The sequence below is a fragment of the Triticum aestivum genome, chromosome 2A, assembly GCF_018294505.1.
Source record: "Triticum aestivum cultivar Chinese Spring chromosome 2A, IWGSC CS RefSeq v2.1, whole genome shotgun sequence".
NCBI classification, from domain to species: Eukaryota; Viridiplantae; Streptophyta; class Magnoliopsida; order Poales; family Poaceae; genus Triticum; species Triticum aestivum.
Window position 1 is genome coordinate 671,552,180 of NC_057797.1, and position 23,354 is coordinate 671,575,533.

The 23,354-nt window shown below is 46.8% G+C and overlaps 2 protein-coding genes across 2 annotated transcripts; both read left to right on the forward strand.

Moving 5' to 3' along the window:
* Positions 1-2,761: 2,761 nt before the first annotated feature.
* On the forward strand, positions 2,762-4,719 carry LOC101664693 (cis-zeatin O-glucosyltransferase 1). Its single transcript, XM_044602685.1, has one exon. It carries the CDS (start codon positions 2,979-2,981, stop codon positions 4,380-4,382), a length of 1,404 nt encoding a protein of 467 aa, XP_044458620.1. The 5' UTR covers positions 2,762-2,978; the 3' UTR covers positions 4,383-4,719.
* Positions 4,720-20,185: 15,466 nt separating this feature from the next.
* On the forward strand, positions 20,186-22,042 carry LOC123190105 (putative cis-zeatin O-glucosyltransferase). Its single transcript, XM_044602686.1, has one exon. The coding sequence runs from the start codon at positions 20,225-20,227 to the stop codon at positions 21,623-21,625; it is 1,401 nt and encodes a 466-aa protein (XP_044458621.1). The 5' UTR covers positions 20,186-20,224; the 3' UTR covers positions 21,626-22,042.
* The last annotated feature ends 1,312 nt before the right edge of the window (positions 22,043-23,354 follow it).

The window sequence follows — 23,354 nt, forward strand, 5'->3', positions numbered from 1 at the left end:
TGCAAACTCCTTGACTTCTCCGAGAAACAGGTGGCGGCGGCAAACCAACAGACTATGTTGGTGTCGTCGAGGGTTGTCATCCAACAAAATCTTTTCAACGAAATCTCAAATCAAATCCACAACCAAAGTTCTTTGTACAGTGCAACGAAAATGGATGTCAGTTTCAAGATAATAGTTGTTATATATGTTTCAACTAATATAGAGGTGGAGAACGTACAAACCTCAGATAACAGAATGAACTTTTATTTTCCACATTGAAGGCATAACTGCTTTGGCTAACATCAGAAAAAAATCAGTTATTCTTCAAGACATACCATGACTTAGTTATGTGTAAAGGTAACAAGTTTCATCACCGGTCTAGTGGCTAGTGCGACATCATTAGAATAGTTTGAGTTAACTCTAAATTCTTAACAGATTTCTATAAGCACCGGTTAATCCTGCAAAAATCCCTAAGCATACAACACATAAGCCTACAAAATTACATGGGAGCGAAGGCTACAGAAAAGCCTAAAATTGTTAGAGCAACCCTAGCAGATGCCATAAATTAGCCCATCCCGCAAAATACCCGCCGGTATACGGTACCGGGACGAAAAAGATGTACCAAACATGTACCATATATAGGCCCGACCCGTATTTTTTTGTGACGAGCATTAAAAATCAGCCCACTTCCTCTATATCTCTTGTTTACTCCTTCCTTTTGCCGTTCGCTCTATTCTTCGCGTGAGTTGGTGGGAGGGAAATTTTAGCACCAACTGCTCTCGTCGCAGCCGGCGCCGCTGCCTCCCAAGCTCGATTCTGGCAAAACAAAAGAGAAACGATGTCATGCGCAAGCAGTAGCTCAACCGTGTCCGCCCCGCCATGGCCGCTTGCAGGGGCTCAGCCGCGTCCGCCCCACCATGGGCACGAGCAGGGCCAACCCCCATTGAGCGCTACTCATGGACCAGGGTGGTGCGCGAGTGGGTCAGCACGCCACCGATATGGTTTGAGGCGATGCCGTCTCAGGAGCAGCTCTGCCTCGAGCAATGGCGGCAGCAAAGGCTGGCCGAGGAGCGCCGTGAGGGCGAGTACCTTGAGCAGCTGGAGCGCGACGCGGAGGAGGAGCGCCTTGCCCGCGGTGGGGCAACCCAACCGGCGGCGGTACAACCAGCAGCGGATGACGTCGCTAGAGGCTGGTCGACGGCGTTCCCTTGGGCTGGCCCGGCACCGATGCTCGTCGACCTCACCAGCCCCGACGAAGATGACGAGGACCCCTATAACAACGCGCCTCCTTGTAATTTTAAGTTTTATTTAATATTTTAATTAATGTAAAAGTGGACTCGTGGATTCTCGCCGGCCTTTGTGGCTGACATTAATGTTTTTAGTTTTTCAAAATGTTTGCGGTAATATTTTTCGTGCGACCTTAAAAATGGGTTGGGCCAATGTTGGGCGCAATCGCCGACCCAAACGCGAAAGCAGACATGGGTGTCCGCTGGGCTGATCCAAACAAACAAAATCGCCATTCATGGAGTTGTTTTTTTTTAAATGGACATGGGTGTCCGCCGAACCGATTCAAACGAATAAAAAAGAGACAAAATCGCAGTTTGTTTGGGTCGGCGCGTTAGAGTTGTTCTAACGACGGCCGTGAAAGACAGACGAATTCTGCCTGTATCTTTGCTACTGCTGTATTCGATAGGCGTACGTACGTAGGAGTACAAGATGCAGTAGGATATTCGCTCTCACTGCGGCGAAAACAGAGCACGGGGATGGATCGGTTTTGTACTCTGTGACGCGGACGGCGGTGGCATTTTCCCCCCTTGCCGTGGCAAAGCCGGCAGCACGAACGACGCGCGCGCGCCCTGTCTACGGGGAGCCTCCACGCTCCAGGACCCACGCTCGTCCGGCGGAAGTATACCTGGCCATGGAAGCCCGGCCCGAAAAGCCCGACACTGCTTCCGGGCCGAGCTCAGGCCTAGATTTTGAGCCTAATGGCCGGTCCGGGCTCATCACTTTTGCACTTTCATGAAGGTCGGGCCGGGCCGGCCCAGGGCCCGACGGGCTTTTATGTATTCGGGTCGAGCTCGGGCTCAAAAACAGGCCTGATGGACGGGCCGGGCCCGGACCTGAGTTTGCCCGGACCGGCCCGAGGTATGGCCAGGTATAGGCGGAAGCTCCCCGATTCAATCACGAGACCAGGTAAAAATGGATGGCGATGCTGCTGCGCACGCGCGTAGAATGTTTCACCCCAGCTTTCGATTTCACCTCTACCTGCTCAGCGACTACTACTTACTGGAACAACGACGTGTCCGCACATGTACAAAGTCAGACCAACTTTTCTTGGAGAAGCAGGCATCAGTGTTTTTTAGAGGGAGAGGAACGGTCGCACGAGCTTAGCCAGTTCTTGGAGAAGCGGGCACTAGTGTTTTTTTTTACAGGAAGAGGAACAGCGCACGAGGTAGCCCGCACGTCACCGTGTGCGTCCCTCAGCAGTAGCCGCATGTTCCGTTTCGGGCCTCGTCGGCTACAATAGATCGGCGGGTGGCCGGTCGTCACCGATGACGAGGCCGGCGCGTCGCTTCCGCAGGGTGACATCCCAAGGAGCCTTCTGGGAATGCCTCGAGCCGGGGCTCCGGCCACTCTCTGCCATCCACTGCTCGTGCCCTGCGTGCCGCTAGCCTGCTTGGTTGTTGGCGTCGTTCCATATACATATCCTGATGCGAAACATGCATACGGTTGGTGGGAGCGAAGCTCGGACATATTGTATCATATCCCGGATCCTAAGATCCTAGGTACGCGACGTCACCAATGGAGGGAATTGGACTCGCGTGCAGCGTGCTGGCCTTGATTAATCGGATAATCACAGCAACTTTGTTCTTGTTAGCGGAGAGATCGATCGATCCATCCATCTCGTCTATATATATACGGCGCCGGACAATCTAGCTTGCACGCTGCAAGCAGTTATACTACACTGTCGTGCACTACTGTACACACGCGGGAATTCGATGGCGGTTGACTCCATGGAATCGGTGGCCTTGGTCGCGGTGCCCTTCCCGGCGCAGGGCCACCTGAACCAGCTCATGCACCTCTCCCTGCTGGCCGCGTCGCGGGGGCTCTCCGTGCACTACGCGGCGCCCGCGGCGCACCTCCGGCAGGCCCGGTCGCGCCTGCACGGCTGGGACCCGCAGGCCCTCGGCTCCGTCCGGTTCCACGACCTCGGCGTCTCGGCGTTCGAGTCCCCGGCGCCCGACCCGGCCGCCCCGTGCCCCTTCCCGAACCACCTCATGTCCATGTGGCAGACCTTCACCACCGCCGCGCGCGCCCCGCTCGCCGCCCTCCTGGAGAGCCTCTCCGCCACCCACCGCCGCGTGGTCGTCGTGCACGACAGGCTCAACTCCTTCGCCGCCGTCGAGGCGGCGCGGCTGAGCAACGGCGAGGCCTTCGCGCTGCAGTGCGTCGCCATCTCGTACAACATCGGGTGGCTGGACGCCGAGCACCCGCTCCTGCGCGACAACGGCCTCCGGTTCCACCCCATCGACGCCTGCATGTCCAAGGAGTTCCTCGAGTACGTCTTCCAGACGGAGAAGGAGATGCAGGAGCGGGGGGGCGTGCCCACCGCCGGCATGGTCATGAACACGTGCCGCGCACTCGAGGGCGACTTCATGGACGCCATCGCGGCGCACCCGGCGTTCAAGGACCAGAATCTCTTCGCGGTTGGGCCACTGAACCCGCTGCTGGACGCGAGCGCCCGGACGCCGGCCAAGACGCGGCACGACTGCATGGACTGGCTCGACAAGCAGCCGCCGGCGTCGGTGCTCTACGTGTCCTTCGGAACGACGTCGTCTCTCCTGGGAGAGCAAATCGCGGAGCTGGCGGCGGCACTCAAGGGCAGCAAGCAGAGGTTCATCTGGGTGTTGCGCGAGGCCGACCGTGCCGACATATTCAAGGAGCCCGGCGAGAGCCTGCACGACAAGCTGCTCTCTGAGTTCACCAAAGAGACCGAGGGGACTGGGCTGGTGATCACCGGGTGGGCGCCGCAGCTGGAGATCCTGGCGCACGGCGCCACGGCGGCATTCATGAGCCATTGCGGCTGGAACTCGACAATGGAGAGCCTGAGCCACGGCAAGCCGATTCTGGCATGGCCAATGCACTCCGACCAGCCGTGGGACGCGGAGCTTCTCTGCAAGTACCTCAAGGCCGGGCTCCTCGTGAGGCCATGGGAGAAGCACAGCGAGGTGGTGCCGGCGGCGGCCATCCAGGAGGTGATCGAGGAAGCGATGCTCACGGACAAAGGGATGGCGGTGCGGCAGCGGGCGAAGGTGCTCGGCGAGGCCGTTCGCGGCGCCGTGGCCGACGGCGGCTCCTCGAGCAAAGGCCTCGACGACTTCGTTGCTTACGTCACAAGGTGATCAGCGTATCCGTGCGTGCCATACACAGATACGCATTGAGCGGTTTGGTCTCATCGAGTGTGTTTGAAACTTTGAATGGATTTCAGTATACAATGATTTGTCGTTTTCAATGTATTCATCTACTCATTTTAATTACACAAAGGGCCAAGAAGAAAGATTTGGAGGAGATGATAATCTACAAAGCATTTTCATCTAAAAGCAAGTGGGAAGGGAAAATAAATAATCATACTATCAACGGTATTGTGATGTTGATGAAGTGAATGGGGATCACGATGTATCCTTAAACATGTCACTAACTTTGACTTTTATAGAGTTCTGTCTGGTCCACATGATGTAACTACAAGTCTACAAATCAAGATTCTCCGGGTAAAAAAAAAATACTATGAATACAATTGAATGTTAGAAATTGACTCAGGAGGACATAGACTTCTGAGTTTACATGACATAAACAGTTTTCGTTTGGCCCATAATGTCACCAAAGTGTCTTTTTTTAGTGTTCCCACACATGGCCCAACACATAAAAAAACCACCCCACAACGCACCATTTCATTTTTGTGTTGGACCCTCCCCTTCTCGCTCAGTTTTGCGTCGTAGCGGGACATTTCTAGTTGGAACCTCCTCCTTTAAAACCAGACTAGAACATCAAGATGCGCGTTGCCGCGCCCGCCATCTTGACGAAGGAATATCAAGACAATATAAATATTGGTGAAAAGAAATGGAAGGTATAATTACCAATGGAGATTTGAATTACAGTACCTTAGTTTGTAGTGGGGACTACGATACATTTAGAATAATTCTTATAGAAGGGCCAATTTAAACAACCCTCAAATATCTTTGCATAAGTCCTCAGCCCACATGAAATTTTATAAATCATTTGCAAATCCATAAGAGGACATATGACTATAAGGAGTACATTTAAAAGATTGACAATGAGAGATAATTAGTTGCAAAAAAACAATGAGATATAATTATGATTTGTGCCGCGAAGTACAGAAATGACATAGAATACTGGATTGTTCATTTGAACATTAGTATTTATAAACATCGTCGAAAGACCGACTAAATTCACATAATGAACAAATGTGGCTATTAGATCAAATGGACACCACACAAAAACCTAGGAAAGAAAGAGTGTCACAAAGGCTCAAACATCTTTTTTTAAGACAACCTAAGTAGTTTTGCTATCCCAAGGAAAGAATGAACAATATAAATATAAAGTTGGGCTATCAACTTCTATACTTGCTGAAGTTAATGAAATTACTTTGAACTTGCTGAGGTTGTTATGCAAACTGATGTAGTGGCAGAGGACTCAACTTATAATATGTATTAGTGGTCATGCAAATGTCTGAAATCCATGGTCGATGTCAAGGGCTCCATTCAACATCACTTATTCAGAACAGAAGAAATCATATACCAAATAAGCACCTTAGTGATATTGACGGCGTGATCAGATTGTCAGTTGCTTGCATAGTGCACCATATATTAATTAGTTCGTTCCATCAAGCAGTTGAAACAATTATATGTGCACAAATTGTGTTAGCATAAGGAAAAGAATCGCACTGATGGCTGCATGTTATCCTGCAAGGACTTGGCTTGTACTAAATTATATGTACGTCATCACTCATCTTTCAAAATGTTATTGATGATTCTAGAATTTGAATAAACCATGTCCTTTGAGTTTCTTATACACAGGATGGCATATTACTTTACATCCATCAGTTAGAGAACAATCTATAATTAATCAACAAAGTTCATGGATCCAACACCGACATTGTCTGAGAGAGCACTTTCATCGTCATAGGATAGACCAGCAATCAAAACATCTTGAATTGTTCAGTCGTGTAAAAATTTCCAAACATTAAATTTTAGATAGAATTAGCCAGGTTTGTATATTGCAATCTGAGAGGAGGCACACCATACCTCAAACCCGATAGGGCATTTGGATCTCAGTATCAAACAGAATGACCAGATACCGAATGAAATGCGCGTACAAACAAAACCTCATCTAGTCAATCTTACCTCCAATGTTTGAAGCACGCCAACAAAATAGCTATGAGATTTTTCGCAAAAAAGAATAGCTATGAGATTTACCAGTTCAGCATCACACCAATATATTACATGAAGATAGAAGGTTTGCAAGATCGAAACTAAGCAACGGGCATGGCAGACCTGGCGTATAGGAAAGCACGTGGACATGGCGTGGCGTTACATCTGCTAAGACCACAGAGGCGAACGCCCACGGAGGATAGCCTGGGATGGATGCCGACGGCGCGTGCGGCCACCGCAGCCCCCATGTAAGAACGCTACAAGGAAATACACTGTAAAGAAGAGGTCCATCGTAGGGGGCCGCGGAGGAATAGTAGAGGGCAAACGACGAGGCACGTGTGTAGTGTAATCTCGCCGACGTGACACACGACGGCGGCGACGTAGCGTCGAGTAACAGGAAGCAACCTGTGATAGGGCTGGCGATTAAAATTCGAGACGAGCTGCCATGCGATAGCGAAGGAATCAGGCTGGAAAGGTTTTGCATTTGACTGGACCCCATGGGCCTTCAATCTCCAGGGCCCGATTAACCATGTGTCTGGCAGGACGCTCGGCAGAGCAACGACCCGTGTAACGTCTGAAGGGATTAATTAGTGTAAAGAAGCTGGGGGTGACCGAGCGAAAATCTTAGACGTCTGTGAAAGATTGTGGATGTCGCCTAGAGGGGGATGAATAGGCGTTTTAAAATATTTACGGTTGAGGCTTGAACAAATGCGGAATAAACCTAGCGGTTAATTTGTCAAGCACAAAACTTACAACAACTAGGCCCACCTATGTGCACCAACAACTTATGCTAAGCAAGATAAACTACTAAGTGATAACAAGATATATGACAAGAAACAATATGGCTATCACAAAGTAAAGTGCATAAGTAAAGGGCTTGGGTAAGAGATAACCGAGGCACGCGTAGACGATGATGTATCCCGATGTTCACACCCTTGCGGATGCTAATCTCCGTTTGAAGCGGTGTGGAGGCACAATGCTTCCCAAGAAGCCACTAGGGCCACCGTAATCTCCTCACGCCCTCGCACAATGCAAAATGTCGTGATTCCATTAAGGGACCCTTGAGGGCAGTCACCGAACCCGTACAAATGGCAACCTTGGGGCGGTCACCGAACCCGTACACTTTGGCAACCCTTGGGGACGGTCACCAGTACCCGTCAAATTGCTCGGGGCAATCTCCACAACCTAATTGGAGACCCCGACGCTTGCCCAGAGCTTTACACCACAATGATTGAGCTCCGAACAACACCAACCGTCTAGGGCGCCAAGGCACCCAAGAGGAACAAGCTCTAGGGTGCCCAAACACCCAAGAGTAATAAGCTTCTCAAACTTCACTTCCATGTATCACCGTGGAGAACTCAAACCGATGCACCAAATGCAATGGCAAGGGCACACGGAGGGCCCAAGTCCTTCTCTCTCAAATCCCACCGAAGCAACTAATGCTAGGGAGGAAAATGAGAGGAAGAACATGAAGGAGAACACCAAGAACTCCAAGATCTAGATCCAAGGGGTTCCCCTCACATAGAGGAGAAAGTGATTGGTGGAAATGTGGATCTAGATCTCCTCTCTCTTTTCCCTCAAAAACTAGCAAGAATCCACGGATGGATTGAGAGTTAGCAAGCTCAAAGAAGGTCAACAATGGGGGAAGAACATGAGCTCAAGAGATATATGTTGAATGGGGTAGAAGACCCCCTTGTATAGGAGCTCCCGAATCCAACCGTTATATGCTCAGTCCGCGCACGAGCGGTACTACCGCTCAGGGGAGCGGTACTACCGCTCGGGTGGAAGAAGCAGGGAATGGGAGCAACAAAACATGAACCTTGGGGCGGTAGTACCGCATATAAGCGGTACCACCGCTCACCCCAGCGGTACTACCGCTGGAGGAGCAGAACACGGGACAAAAAGAGGCAGGGCAGAGCAGAGTACGGTGGCAGTAATGCAGTAGCGGTACTACCGCCCGACCGGAGCGGTACTACCGGTTATAGGCGGTGCTACCGTGCCTTACTGCCGTGCAACTACTGCTAAACCTGACACGAAAAGTGCAGGACCCAAAATCGAGGCAGTAGTAGAGCGGTACTATGGCTGAGAGCTCCAAACGGTACTGCCGCTTGGGCTCGCGGTACTACCACTGGGACCAGACAAATGCTACTTCCAAGAAAAACAAGCATACTCCACGGAAAACCAGAACTGTCATAACTTCTGCATATGAGCTCCGAATTGAGCAAACTCAAGCTTGTTCGAAACAAGACGACGAGTAGCATCAAAACAGCGAAACCTCCAACAAATAGAGGAGTGAAACCTCCAACCGAGAAGAACCGACATAACCTCCAACATCGAAAACATCATAAAAAATGCGAGTGAACTCCGTTTTCGATGAACTCGAGCTTGTCACCAAGATGACCATAAGCTCCAAAACTCATAAAGAGAAGAACCAAACAAAAACCAATAAAGATGATGCAAGAATGCAATGGTTTGAGCTTTCTACGAACGATGCGATCAAGCTACTCATCGAGAACCCCCTTGATAGTACAGAAATCGATCCTATAACCCGGTCTCCCAACTACCACTATGTGACCGGTAAAATAGAAAATCTATCAAGGGCAAATCTTGTCTTGCACATAGTCCACTTGAGCTAGATGATGTCGATCTTGACTTACTCAAGTTGGACCACCTTTCTTGAATGTGTTGGCTTGGTGAAGACTAGTAGATTGCTCAATTCTTCCGCACATCTTCACAAGTCCATTGTCACCACAATGGACGGCAAGCTTCAAGCACTTGATCTCTTCGTGATGCATCACTTGAACTTGCACACGGCAACCTAACCCCACACAAAATTCCCACGAAGACCATGGGTTAGTACACAAAGCGTAATTGACAATGCTTACCATACCATGGGATCACTTGATCCTTCTCGGTACATCTTCTGCGCTTTGTGAGTTGATTAACTTGATTCACTCTTGACTTAGTCTTGATCAACCTTGAACCTTTCCAATTCTCTTCATTTGGATGATGTCTTGAAGGTAGACATGAATGATCACACAATCTTCTTCTTCAAGACATGTTTGCAATAAGCTCAACTCTCACATGACCAATCTTTGGATAATTCCTTGAATAACACCTTGGTCGACACAAACTCTCCTTGAAACCAACACATGTACTCCAAGAAAATCCTATGGACAAAACCTTCAAATATAACTCAAGGCAACCATTAGTCCATCGAGATTGTCATCAATTATCAAAACCAAACATGGGGGCACCACATGTTATTTCAGTCTGTCACACTGATCTAACGGTGGAGACCTTCAAATTACTGTGGGGGCTCCTAGCTAGCTGCGTTTTACTGTTTTGTAATGACGCCCGCCACATCTTTGTCGTGCGTTGCAACATAGATGCTTTACTCATATTTACAATATAATATACTCCCCCCTTCCTAATTATTTGTCTTTCTAGACATTTCAAATAGACTACAACATATAGATGTATGTAGACATATTTTAGAGTGTAGATTCACTCATTTTGCTTCATATGTAGTCACTTGTTGAAATATCTAAAAAGACAAACATTTGAGAACGGAGGGAGTAGTAGGTTAAACTAAGCCATACTATTGACACAAAACAACAAATAACTATAGTGATCAGTCACAAAGGTATATTCAACTTCGTAAATGCACACCGACATGGGAGGTGAGTGGCAACCTAAATATATTTCTAGTCACGAATAAGCTCCAACTTTAGACTAGATACCATTCATTGCTAGAAGGGATAAGCGTCGTTCTTCTCTTCCTCGTCTTTCCGTACTTCGTCTACTGCTAACCTCTTCGCCAACCCATTTTGCTAGTGCCAACCAGCATCACGACAAAATCGGTGCGTTCATCGGCGACACCTCTTCTTCTTCCTCCTCCTTCCTCGTCAGTTTTAGTTTTCATTCCTACTTATTTTTTATAATACTCTTTCTTTGTTATTTCGAATTGTTTTTTGGAACACTCTTTCCTTCTCGAACACGATGGACTACTTGGTTGCTTTAGTTCATTTTCCTTCTTATTTTTGAAACACCCTCCCTTTCAACTAAAGCATGAACCACCTGGTCAATGTAGTGTCGTATTGTCCTCACTCGTGAACCTTTTGACAACCGTCAGCGTGTAGACATCCTGTAGAGCATGGTCGTCATCCACCTTGAACACTAGGTTGCCACGTTATGAGTGCATGGTGGCCGTTGTCCATGATGGCAAGCGGTGCTCGGCCATTTCATTGAGAACATGTTGATCGTCATTTCCCACAAGCACTTTCAAAATGATTCGACGGGAATTAACTGCTTGCTTAATTAATTAATTACACAGATAATTAACAGCCAACCAAATTCTCTGTATGCCTAATGAACTTCCCACCAAATCAATTAATTATCTTCCTAATTGGAAAATGTTCCTACTTTTAATTATCTATAGGCATAATTGAGTGTTTATCTAATTAATTAATTGCATTAATGACTTGATTTCCAAATTAATTTGGTGCGAAAATAATTTCTACTTAAATTGACCTAATTAATTGCATATGTAATTAACTGTCTACCTAATTAATTACATTAATGGTTTGATTTCCAAATTGATTCAATGCTCGATTTTCAAAATATTTTTGCATGAATAAATGCTACGAACGACGACCACTACCCAGTATTGTAGGACACATTTCCTTAACGAAATTCTTGATTTAAATGGACACACTTGATTTGAGAATGTAGCATGTCTGTCCCTCTGTATGACTAAGAAGAAAAATAATAAGACCACGTCCACGAATGCATGTAAGTGGTGGTCCGACGACCAACCTTCCGTCACGATGTTCCTCAACGCCGAGATCCATGCCCTGACATTCTCGAGTATCGCGCCGACATCAGGCCCGTCCACGGAATCCTCCATGATGTCGCGCACGACGTCCCTCCGCGGGTGCACGGATGCATATGTCCATAAGAAAAAGATATGTTATTTCTATTGTATTAAAAATGTGATTGTCAATTAATAGCAGAGATAACGATAATAATAAATGACATAGTGCACGGGATTAATGATTTATTATCGAGGAATATCCTATTATGCTTTGTAATGTTATCAAAAAAATCTATATTTTGCTTTGTAATGCGATTTCTGAATTCTTAATTACTTATTATTAACGTGATTAAAATGAATCAACACCTTCCAAATCAAGCACAAAACAAGATCTCCCCCTTTAATGGGATTTGATTTTTAATGGGAAGGAGAAAAACCAATGAGAAGGGGTGCTGAGAGATGAGACAAAAAACTGATAAAAAAATAAATGTACGGGACTACCAACTTTCCCTTTTACATTAACGTGTTTGGTTGGAGGAAATTAGAGTTAGGAATGAGAAGTGAAGGGGTACGAGACTTCAAACCTATTATTTGGTTGAAGGTATTGGGAATTCACAAAGGAATAGACATGGGACTTGAGACTCCAACTCCCACTGTTTTATTAACAGGGGAGGGGTGGAAGTCCTTTAAGAATTGTTTTAGTGAGTCAATCTTAACTCTTCATCCTAATTTCCCTTGTCTAGTCCCATGTCAATTCCCACGAACCAAACAAAGGAGTATAATTTCTCCTCATGTTCTCACACATAATTTCTATCACCCACCAAACAAAGGAATGGGTATAAAACGACTCATCTCATGTCTAATCTTTTTTTTGAGGGAAGGCCATCATGGCTAGCTTTACTAAAAATTAAATAGGGATTACATCGTCCACAAGGTTTGGAACTAGGCAGCCCGGAGGCTCCCCCATCCAACAACTAGAAATCTTATTACAAAAACCATGATTAGCTAGCACATGCGCCGCTTGATTAGAAGAACGATAACAATGTTTAAATTTGACCTTCCCGATTGACGAAGACACGTCCACACATTCCGCAAAGATCGCCGCCGCAGCATCCCACCATCTTGTCTGTCCAGTACAATAATCAATTACCGTCAAGGAGTCAGACTCAGCTTCCACTCGAGGGAACCCCAGAGAATTTGCAAAGATTAGTCCATCACGCATAGCCATAGTCTCCGTTGTCACCACATCTGCTGCGTAAGGTATAAACCGACATTGTGCCGCCAAAAAATTAACATTACTATCTCTAAGAACAGCTGCAATGGCTCCTGCACCCTCATCCGTATGGAAAGAGGCATCCACGTTTAGCTTCACGAACTTGGGTTCCGGCTTGCTCCATTTATGTTCATGTACAACGCAAATTTTTAAGTTGGCTTGATGAAAATTATTTGCAATTGCCAGGACCGAAATAGGCCATCTCGAGGGAGGTGGCGGTGATCCATCATGGGTGAGCTCACGGCGCACCCACCATAAGTACCAAGCCCCAACCGCTATCACCTGCTTTACATCCAAATTAGGCTTTATAGGGATCGGTCTGGAGTCAGCTAGGATCAGGTGTTCGAGTATGATTGAACCAGAGCGATCAATTAACTTCGCTTCTTCAACAATATCCAGTATACCCAGTCGAAGCCACAATTCCTTTGCATGTGTACAGTCAAAAAGCAGATGGCGTACATCTTCTGCGTCCTGGTGACAAATCGGACATGAGCCATTGGTACCCACATGTCTATTAGTAAGTATGGATCTTAGGGGGATAATTCCATGAAGTGCACGCCAACAAAAAATCTGAATCTTACGTGGAACCTGCAGTTTCCACAGTGTAGGCCATACTTCCGGTAAGTTTGATCCAGCTGGGCGTGCCAATACATTTGCATGCGCCTGAAAAGATTGAATCCATTGTAAGCGGTACGCCGAACGAACTGAAAAAATACCCCTTCGATCTGGGTTCCAGGCAATAAAATCATCAAATGCATTATGATTAATTGGGATTTGCATGATCCTTCTGGCGTCGACAGGATTAAAAATAGAACGGATCAGGGGCTCGTCCCATGCTCCCGTATGAGGGTCAATGAGATCACTGACGACCGAGAGAATAGTTTGACCTCGGTTTGAGATAACCTTCCTATCCGGGCTGGCTGGCACCCAAGGATCACTCCATATATTCACATTCTCTCCAGTTCCGATGTGCCATATATATCCCAACTTAAAAGTTTCTAACCCCTTCATAATACTTTGCCATGTAAATGATGCTCCGCTTTTCAATGTTGCTTGGAGTAAATTTACATTTGGATAATATTTTGCTTTCAAAACTCGAGCACAAAGAGAATCTGGGTTGGTGGTAAGTCGCCAACATTGTTTCGAGAGCATTGCCAAATTGAAAGAGTGGAGGTCCCTAAAGCCCATCCCACCTTCATTTTTTGGATAGCAAAGTTTCCACCAAGTGTACCAATGCATCCTTTTGTGTTCCTCATTATCCCCCCACCAAAACTGAGCAATCAAATCAGTGATCTCTTTACAAATCCCTTTAGGTATACTAAAGACTGACATGGCAAAAACTGGGATTGCTTGAGCTACAGATTTAATAAGAATTTCCTTGCCACTAGTGGACAATTGTTTCTCCATCCATCCTCGCAGCCTTTCTTTAATTCTTTCACAAAAGTGCCTAAAACAGTCACTTCTATCTGCTCCCACCATCGCCGGAAGCCCGAGATACTTGTCAGATAAAGCTTCAGTATCAATGTTTAACTGTTGGCAAATTTCAGTCCTAGATACGACAGGAGTGTTTGGACTGAAAAAGACACTAGATTTCGATAAACTCACCAATTGTCCCGAACTCTGGCAGTAGGTCTCTAGAACATGCTGTAAGGAAGCTGCATTTAAAGTATCTGCTTTCATTAGAATCAAAGAATCATCAGCGAATAACAGGTGTGATATTGATGGTGCATTTCTGCACACTCTGATTCCTTCTATGCCACCAGCTTCTTCTTCATCCTCTAAACTCCCATTCCTCTTCCCAAATATTGCCAAACACGCTGTAAGAGTAGAGATCTCTACTCCTAAGGGAGCAGTTGGTAGTCTCGCTTCCAGGTTTTTTTAGTCCCACCTCCCACGGTTTATTTTCGTCCTAAAAAAATCTACGAAATTTCGTAGGTTAACCAGGGACAACTTCCACCTCCCAGGTTTTTTTTCGTCCCACCTCCCATGGTTTTTTTTGGTACCTCGTCCCACCTCACACTGAGCCGCCACGAACCGCAAAAACTGCCTACCTTAGCCAAATCAACAAATCTCTCTCATTAATGCAATTTTCTTTAGGAAACAAATAATAGATTCTTTCCTACCTTAGCCAAATCAACGGACCTCTCCCATTAATGCAATTTGCTTTAGCAAACAAATAATAGATTCTTTCCTACCTTAGCCAAATCAACGGATCTCTCTCATTAATGCAATTTGCTTTAGAAAACAAATAATAGATTTTCAGGAAACAAATAATCTCTAATCTCTAATCTCTAATCTCTATCTCTAATCTCTATCTCTAATCTCTAATCCCTAATCTCTAATCTCTAATCTCTAATCTCTAATAATAATAATAATCTCTATCTCTACTCCTAATGGACGAGTTGGTTGAATAGTCTGGTTTATTTTCGTCTCACATCCCACCACCATATCTACTCACGTTAATTTTTTTTACCCTCACAATAAAAAGTTTCCTAACCTTTCCAAAGTTTCCTAACTAGACACGTTATAAACGGGCAGGAACTGATAGCACGTTACCAATCAATAAAATTTAGTTTCATGACAATCAATTTCAAATCCTAATTTTCCTAATACGTCGATCTTTCTCAAATCCTAATAAGCCCTCTTCCTCTTTCCTTTTTCACCGCTCCACCTAGAAAAAAAGACCCATCAATCACGCAACCCCTCCCTGCCTCTCCCCAACTCCCCAAGCGACATCCTCTCTCCCCTCCCTGCCGTCCCCCAAGACGCCCTCGTCGGCGCACTCTTCATCGGAGCGCCATCCGCTGGAAGCCGGAGTCGGGAAGGAGAGCAGCCACCAGCGGGGGAGACCACAAGGGGAGGTGTTCGTTCTTCCTCCGATTGATGCATCCGCTCGTGGGGGCATTGCTGGTGGGAGGGGGGGGCGAGGAGCGATGTTGGTGGCCGTGCTGGGGCCCGACGGCATGGGCGGGCGCGCTGGAACTGGTTGTGTCGATGGCGTCGTTACCGCCGGAGACCACGTTCGTGTGGGCGCTGGCAGCGCCGGGTGCGTGGCCGGGTAGGTGCGCGTGCCTCTCGACGGTCTGCTCGACCCGGCCGGGTCGGCGGCTGTACGGCTTCGATGTGCTGCGCACTGCAAAGGGCTTCCGTCGCTCGACGAGGTCATCCAGCGGTAAGGGGAAAACCCCCTTCGATCCCTAACACTACCCCACCACAACAATCCATTGCTAAATTTTCTATGACTGTTTGGTTAAATTTGCAGGCCGGACAAGCTCGTTGGCCACATTGGGTAGCTGCCGCCCTCTGCTGAGATTGTTCACACCATGGATGAGATCTCCAACACTGTAAGTTACTCTTCTTTGGTTACATTTTATTTAATCTGTGTAGTTTGATGTGGGTTGGCTGATGATTGGCTAGGTTTGCTCGGTCATTGATTCGGCGGAGCTGTGCAGGGACACGCACTCAGATAGGTGATTGGATGACGTCTGCTTGATTCTTGTGTAATAATTTGGAAGCTCTGCAGCAAAGTGTTTTCAGTTTTCTTTTACTGAATATAAATATGTATGTGAACTAGGGAGTTTACGGAGGAAGCAGATAAGGCATCAATGACGAATTATGAGCATCTTCAAGTAAGGTCTATAACATAAATGGCATCTGTGAAAAGGGAGAGAGCAGAGTGAAATGACCAAACCAGAACGGTAACATTCATTTTCTGTGATTTTCTGCAGTACCTGAACACATATACTACTTTATAAAACGCGGTACTAAACGCTGAGAGTGAAGGTGCCCTGCCTACCAGAGGAATATGGGAAGGCAGCAAATAACTTGCGTATCGACTTTGAGAAAGGAGGGATTCATCTTCGTAACAGTTGCCATAGTGATAGTTATATTCTGTTGTGATTGTTAGCTTTGAATTTGAATTAGAAAGATAATGCTCTACCATTGCAGATAAACTCGAGCATCTTAATCAGCTGAACCTTGCAATTGCGCATCTGGGTAGAAAGTAGGTATTGGGCAGGCCGTTGCTAAGCTTAGTACTATTTTCACTGTCGAACTTGCATATATTGAAGTCAGTTGTAGTTCCAGTTTGGAATTTAGTACCATGCATATCAGCATATTAAGAGAAGCCTGATTGGTTCCATTGATTTGCTATAGAACGTTTTATTAGACATGAAGGTGCCTGGCCTTTCTTTTACAAAAATAGGGTAAGACCTACTTTGAAGAAAAATTGCTTGTTATGTTTACGAGTGGAGCAAGAAAACAATTGCTAATCTCCTTTCATATACTCATTTTTGTAGCTTAGTTGTCCATCTACAGATATTGGTGGTCATGCCTTGCCCCTCACTTCCCTCCAAGCTTGTCGCCCTCGCCCCCCTCTTTGAGGCAGCCGCCCGCTGCTCATCTCGGTGGCGTTAGGCGCGGCTGTACCCACCATGGCATCAACGTGGCCCTCCCTGCAAGGAGCGGCGCCTCCTTGGTACGATCGCGACGCTGATTCAGCTGGATCGGCGGGGGTTAGTAGGCTCACAGGCTGGCGTTTCCTCGGATGCATCGATGTTCTAATCATGATGGCATGACCATAGATCGTATGAGTCTAGAAGACTTTGGGGCGGCTCATCTGCGTGGATGGTTGTGGCTGGGCACACAATCCATTAATAAGCCTTCAAATTTTCACACAGAAGGTCCCCTCCTTTTCCTATTTGCATTTTTTTCTTTTTAATTTTTTTAGATTGCTTGCGTTGGCAAATGGAAGAAAGACTCAGCCTGTGCGTTGCTACGGGATGGAGAGAGGAGTGGATGGGCTTCACCATGGCATGGAGGGGTGGTTCCTAGGAGAGATGGGATCGATGATGTTGTGGCGAGGAGATGAGATGCAGTGATAACCGATGGTTGGCTGGCTATGCGGGAATAGTAGGAGGCATCTGTGCGGTGAGTGAGCAGAGGACTACTTTTTTCTCCGTCAAGAAAAGAAGAAAGGAGCAGTTTCTATGCGGTGACATCAATGTCACGTAGTCTAGCAAGTTATTTTTAGGAAAACATCAACCGAATGATCTATAGGTAGCCTACAATTTAAAGATCACTAAAATCAGGATGTGACTTACATTGTACCACACGAATGAAGCTAAAAACAATATTCCTCACATACGTAAATATTTTAAACACATCAAGTAGATCTTAGTTCGTAAAAGATAATTAGTTGGATCACTGCTCTGTGTGTACACATCGTTCTATTAAGGTTTTTTTATCAACTTACATTACAAGTGAAGTGGATTTTCAATTACTTTTACGGGCTATCATTTCTATCAATCATAGCCCGTAGTAACTTAAGCCAACTGCATAATGACCTTCATATGGTTTCGCCATTGTTTTTTCTCCCGTTGTGCTTGCGTGTTCAATCTTGTTATTATTGCATCTTGTGGTCTACTCTGATAGGTCATGTTTGTTTGTAGGGTGACAGTTTATACATCTAGGGAACTAGGGCAATTTGGACATGTGATATTTCCTCGAGTAAGCAAACTTCTTTTGTATGGCCCAGCATGATGATCAACACCCATCTGGTTTTATATGGTGCCACTTTTGTTGTATACAACAAGCAACTATTCATTTTGTGTGCCTTGCAACAACATCATAATCTCATTAAACCTGCAATAGATCACACATTCAGTACATTTCAATTTTTAATTAGTCTAGACTGTGAAGTATCTGTTTTTTTAACATAACAGGGTTATCTAATCATATAATCTGTCACAAGTAGTAAGGGTGGGTAGATGAGTAAATTTTCCCAGATGGCAAGATATCTATACAAATTATGGAACTTGAATCTGAACATTGGAGAAGTGGACAGTGGACGAGACTACCACTGTTATATATAATTATAGTGATATTCAAAGCTATTTTTTTGTCTTAATGTAAAGTTTATCGCAGACAGACATCCACCCAGAAACACACACATGAGACATGACACACACACTTCCTTTTGGATTTGCCGGTTCTATGTTACCTCAGGAGCACAAAACTTGAGTAATTATAGCAAAACAATTCAAGGATGAGACTACGAACCAACCTGTGGGTGGATGGTTAGAGGTACTGTGGTATCTCCAGCCCATCAGGGTTCAAATCTTGGTGCTCGCATTTATTCCTAGATTTATTTCAAGATTTTCGGTTATGCGCATTCAGTGGGAGGAGACGTTCCCGTCGACGACGAGGTGCCTACGGACTTCGTAAATTTCAAAATGATATGCCGGCTCAATCTTTCGGAGGTGCTCATAAGGGTAGGGTATGCGTGTGTGCGTTCATAGGGGTAAGTGTGTGCGCGTGTATATGAGTGCTTGTGTTTGTACTGATGTTCAAAAAAAATTGAAGGACGAAACTACTGGACAGTGCAAAATACCTCTTTATTCCCATATAAAGGACACATATTCCTAGCGACTGTCTTTTCATATACCATGATATGTTCCAATTTGCCAAAGAGTTGGCAAGGTACCGGCCCAAAACCAAGTGCATTATGAGCACCCCTATTCCTAGCTGCTAATCTGGATCTTAATAATTAATGCCCATACCTTGTTAGACCAAAAGAAGCAATACTTTCATTGATAGACTAAACGACTCATGGCATGTGGACTAATGGACATGTCTTTTAATCCAAGGCATGGAGAACTCAGTACATGTCGAGGAAGAGGAACATAATGCCGGAGGAAGGCAATAACAAGTATCAGCTCAAGGAGTTCTTGATGGAGACGATTGAGATCTTACTTGTAGCTTTTTTTGTGGGTAAGTCTTTGACTTCACATTGTTGGGCTAAGTTATGTTCGCATCTCCGTTTTGAATTAAATCAATTGAACCTACTGGAAAAAAATCCTTTGGGAGTGTGACATTAGCAGGCGCGACAAGAACGATGATGGGATGCTCACTGGAGATGAGGTCAAAAAGGTGAATACGCCAATGATGCATAGATATATGTATGAATTGTACATGTACACACAAAACATACCGCGACAGGTATCTCATGCCAAGCTTTAATTTCGGTAAGAGGTTTTGTTACCCGTAGCAACGCATGACCATTTAACTAGGTGTAATCCAAAATAAATAAATTAAAAGCCCGTAGTAACGCACATGCGTTCTACTAGTGTGGTAGGTGTATTAGTCGGCGACCCGGCGATTGCCATGCCATGACATGAGCCATGACGATAACCATTTCGTGGAAGATTTGACTTGGTAAGTGAATTAATCTGCGAATCATGTTCGATCCTGAGAAAATAAACGCCGGAGATTTGGGATGCGTTTGGTTGAAGGTATCGTATGAATGGGTTGGGACCGTTCAATTTTTTTGGGATTGAACCATTCAATTCATGTGTTTGGCTGAATATAAGTGGTGAGCTAATTATTTAGGACGGGACCACCAGTCATACTCACATAGTCATGCATGCAAAAGGTGCCCATTTGATTCGACCGATTTGGTTGGGTGGAACGGTTCAGCATCTTCAAGGCATATTCTCTTTTTTTGGCTCGAACCATTCATGTGCTTTATAACCAAACATGTCTATTTTCTGAACGATCCTAACCCATTCATGACCGCCCTTACAACCAAACGCACCCTTGAAGATTCACCCGACATTTGCTGGCTTCCACAGTTCCTACATATAGCCCGCCCACACTGTGTAGCCCGTTCAGTCTCATCGGCCACTCAGCACCACACAACGAACGGCGATGGGGAGAGAGAAGCACGCGATGGATTCCGTGGCCGTCGTGGCGGTGCCGTTCCCGGCGCAGGGCCACCTCAACCAGCTGCTGCACCTGTCGCTGCAGCTGGCGTCGCTCGGCCTGGGCGTGCACTACGCCGCGGCGGCGCAGCACGTCCGGCAGGCGCGCACGCGCGTGCACGGCTGGGGCGACGAGGCGCTCCGCTCGATCCACTTCCACGACCTCGGCATCGCCAGCTACGTCTCGCCGCCTCCAGACCCCGCCGCCGACTCGCCCTTCCCCTCCCACCTCATGCCCCTCTTCGAAGCCTACACCGCCCGCGCGCGCGCCCCGCTCGCGGCCCTCCTCCAGGACCTCTCCGGTTCCTGCCGCCGCGTGGTCGTAGTGCACGACCGCATCAACGCCTTCGCCGCCGAGGAGGCCGCGCGGCTGCCCAACGGCGAGGCGTTCGGGCTCAACTGCGTGGCCGTCTCCATGCTCATCGGAAGAATCGACGCCGACCACCGGCTACTGCGTCAGAACGGCGTCGTCTTCGGCGCCGTCGAGCGCTATGCGACCAAGGAGTTCATAGAGTACGCCAACCGGGCCAGACCGGCGAAGCACATCTCGACCGGCGCGGGCATCCTGGCAAACACGTGCCGCGCGCTGGAGGGTGATTTCATCGACGTCGTCGCCGGGCACCTGGCCGCCGACGGCAAGAAGCTCTTCGCCATCGGGCCGTTAAACCCACTGCTCCACGACAGCGCGCCGAGGCAGAGCAAGCAGCGCCACGAGTGCCTGAACTGGCTGGACGAGCAGCCTCCGGCGTCGGTGTTGTATGTGTCCTTCGGCACCACGTCGTCCCTGCGAGCCGAGCAAATTGAAGAGCTCGCAGCAGCACTGCGCGGCAGCAACCAACGGTTCATATGGGTGCTGCGCGACGCCGACCGCGGCGACATATTTGCCGAGGCCGGCGAGAGCCGCCACGACAAGTTCCTATCAGAGTTCACCAAGCAGACGGAAGGGACGGGGCTGGTGGTCACCGGGTGGGCGCCGCAGCTGGAGATCCTAGCGCACAGCGCCACGGCGGCGTTCATGAGCCACTGTGGCTGGAACTCGACCATGGAGAGCATGAGCCACGGCAAGCCGATTCTGGCATGGCCCATGCACTGCGACCAGCCGTGGGACGCGGAGCTTGTCTGCAACTACCTCAAGGCCGGCGTCCTCGTGCGGCCATGGGAGAAGCACGGCGAGGTGGTCACGGCGAAGGCCATACAGGAAGTCATCGAGGAGGCCATGCTCTCCGACAAAGGAATGGCCATGCGGCAACGGGCAAGTGCGCTCGGGGAGGCCGTCCGCGCCTCCGTGGTTGACGGCGGTTCGTCGCGCAAGGACCTAGATGATTTCACTGCTTACATCACAAGGTGATCGACAAAATGCCATCTGGGACGATGGCCTTTCACGCCGACACAGTTTCTACCTGCTGATGGTACACTGTCCGATATGTAGTTCTTCACTATTGGTGAATCCAAAAATAAAATTATAGGTTGCAATAGCAGTTGCTGATGTGAAGCTGCACCAATGGAACATTTTTCTGAACTTCTTTTAGGTTCTTTCTGCTGCTAAAAGTTGGGATTGCCATAGAGATGCTTTGAGAACACAAAGTTTATTACTCCCTATCTTTGCTTTTTCCTTTTTGTACATTCTACTCCCTCCGTTCCGAATTACTTGTCTCAGGTATGGATGTATCTAGATGTATTTTAGTTTTAAATACATCTATTTCTGCGACGGAGGGAGTAGTATTTTTCTTACCACCATGAAACAATGCTCTGAGTTGCATTCTCCTGATTCCTGGCTATGCGTTGTATATGTTGAGATGATTGTTACAGTTCAACTTACTGTCGTTATATTTCTGAATTGGACTGAACTGTTGTCATGAAGCTAACCTGCCATGAACATTGTAGTTTGGCATCTGTCAAAACATACCGAAATACTAGTATGGTATATACTGAAACCGAACCTAATGACCATACGCCGTGGGAGGTCGTGTTATATTACTACTTGGTTATACTCCCTCCGTTCCAAATTATTTGTCTTAAATTTGTCTAGATACGGAGGTATCTAGCACTAAAATGAGTCTAGTTACATCTGTATCTAGACAAATCCAAGACAAGTAATTCAGAACGGAGGGAGTACATAGCTAGTAGTTATGCTTGCCTTTTGCGCTATACGTACAGAACTGCAGACAGCAGAATGCAGATGCCTCCATTTGGTTAAAAAAGGATAGATATGGAGATATTTAGTCATCAAAAGTTACAAACATAACTGCAAAGTTCTTGCATCACTTTCAAATTCATGTCACCTTTGGTAAATTAGGTATATATCGAAACCATACCGAAATAGGCGGCAAGCAATGCCGATTTTGGAATGCTTGATCTCGATTCATGTTCTTTGCAATCTGATTCCAAGTTAATTGCAGTTAAGCTTGCTACAATGCGCATGTTCTGGAGGTCGGCGCTACATAAAACTATTGAGCTAGCGGAGCTTGCCTTCACCTTTTATGCTCTCTGGTGCAAATCCCTAAAAGGTAGCAAGTGTTCTTATCAAGTTGTTAAGAACACATATGCCAAAGGTTTCTGATATTTCTTTATCTCTTTAATTGCTTCTATGAGTCATTTTAGACGTGTGAGCAAATACTCGACAAGCTCCGGCTCACAGAGTGGAGACTGGATAGCGTATACGCTCTTGACAAGTCTGTACAATGGAGATGCGATGGAGGGCACAAATGTGAGCCCCTTTTCTCACTTTTTCTGGGTGTGAGTTCAAAGGGCCGTCGGCCGAGGCAGATATACCGTTTGTTTGTGTAGGAATTATGAGCAACTCTTATCTGCATCCATTCTTGTTTCAGGAAAGACTTTCATCAGTCAGTGATGCAAAGTTCCCGGCAGAATGCCCTGGGGAGCTCTCAGATAATGGGATGAGCCGTTCACGAAGCTCCATGAAGATCCAAGAACTGGATAGTTACATTGAATTACTACATGAGGAAGTGGCACTAATGAGGCAGGAACTTAGGGGAGTTCGCACAAGTCAGCAGGAAGTAGTAGAAACAGTTGATGATATAAAGGTATGCAAATATCATCTCTCTCTCTCTCTCTCT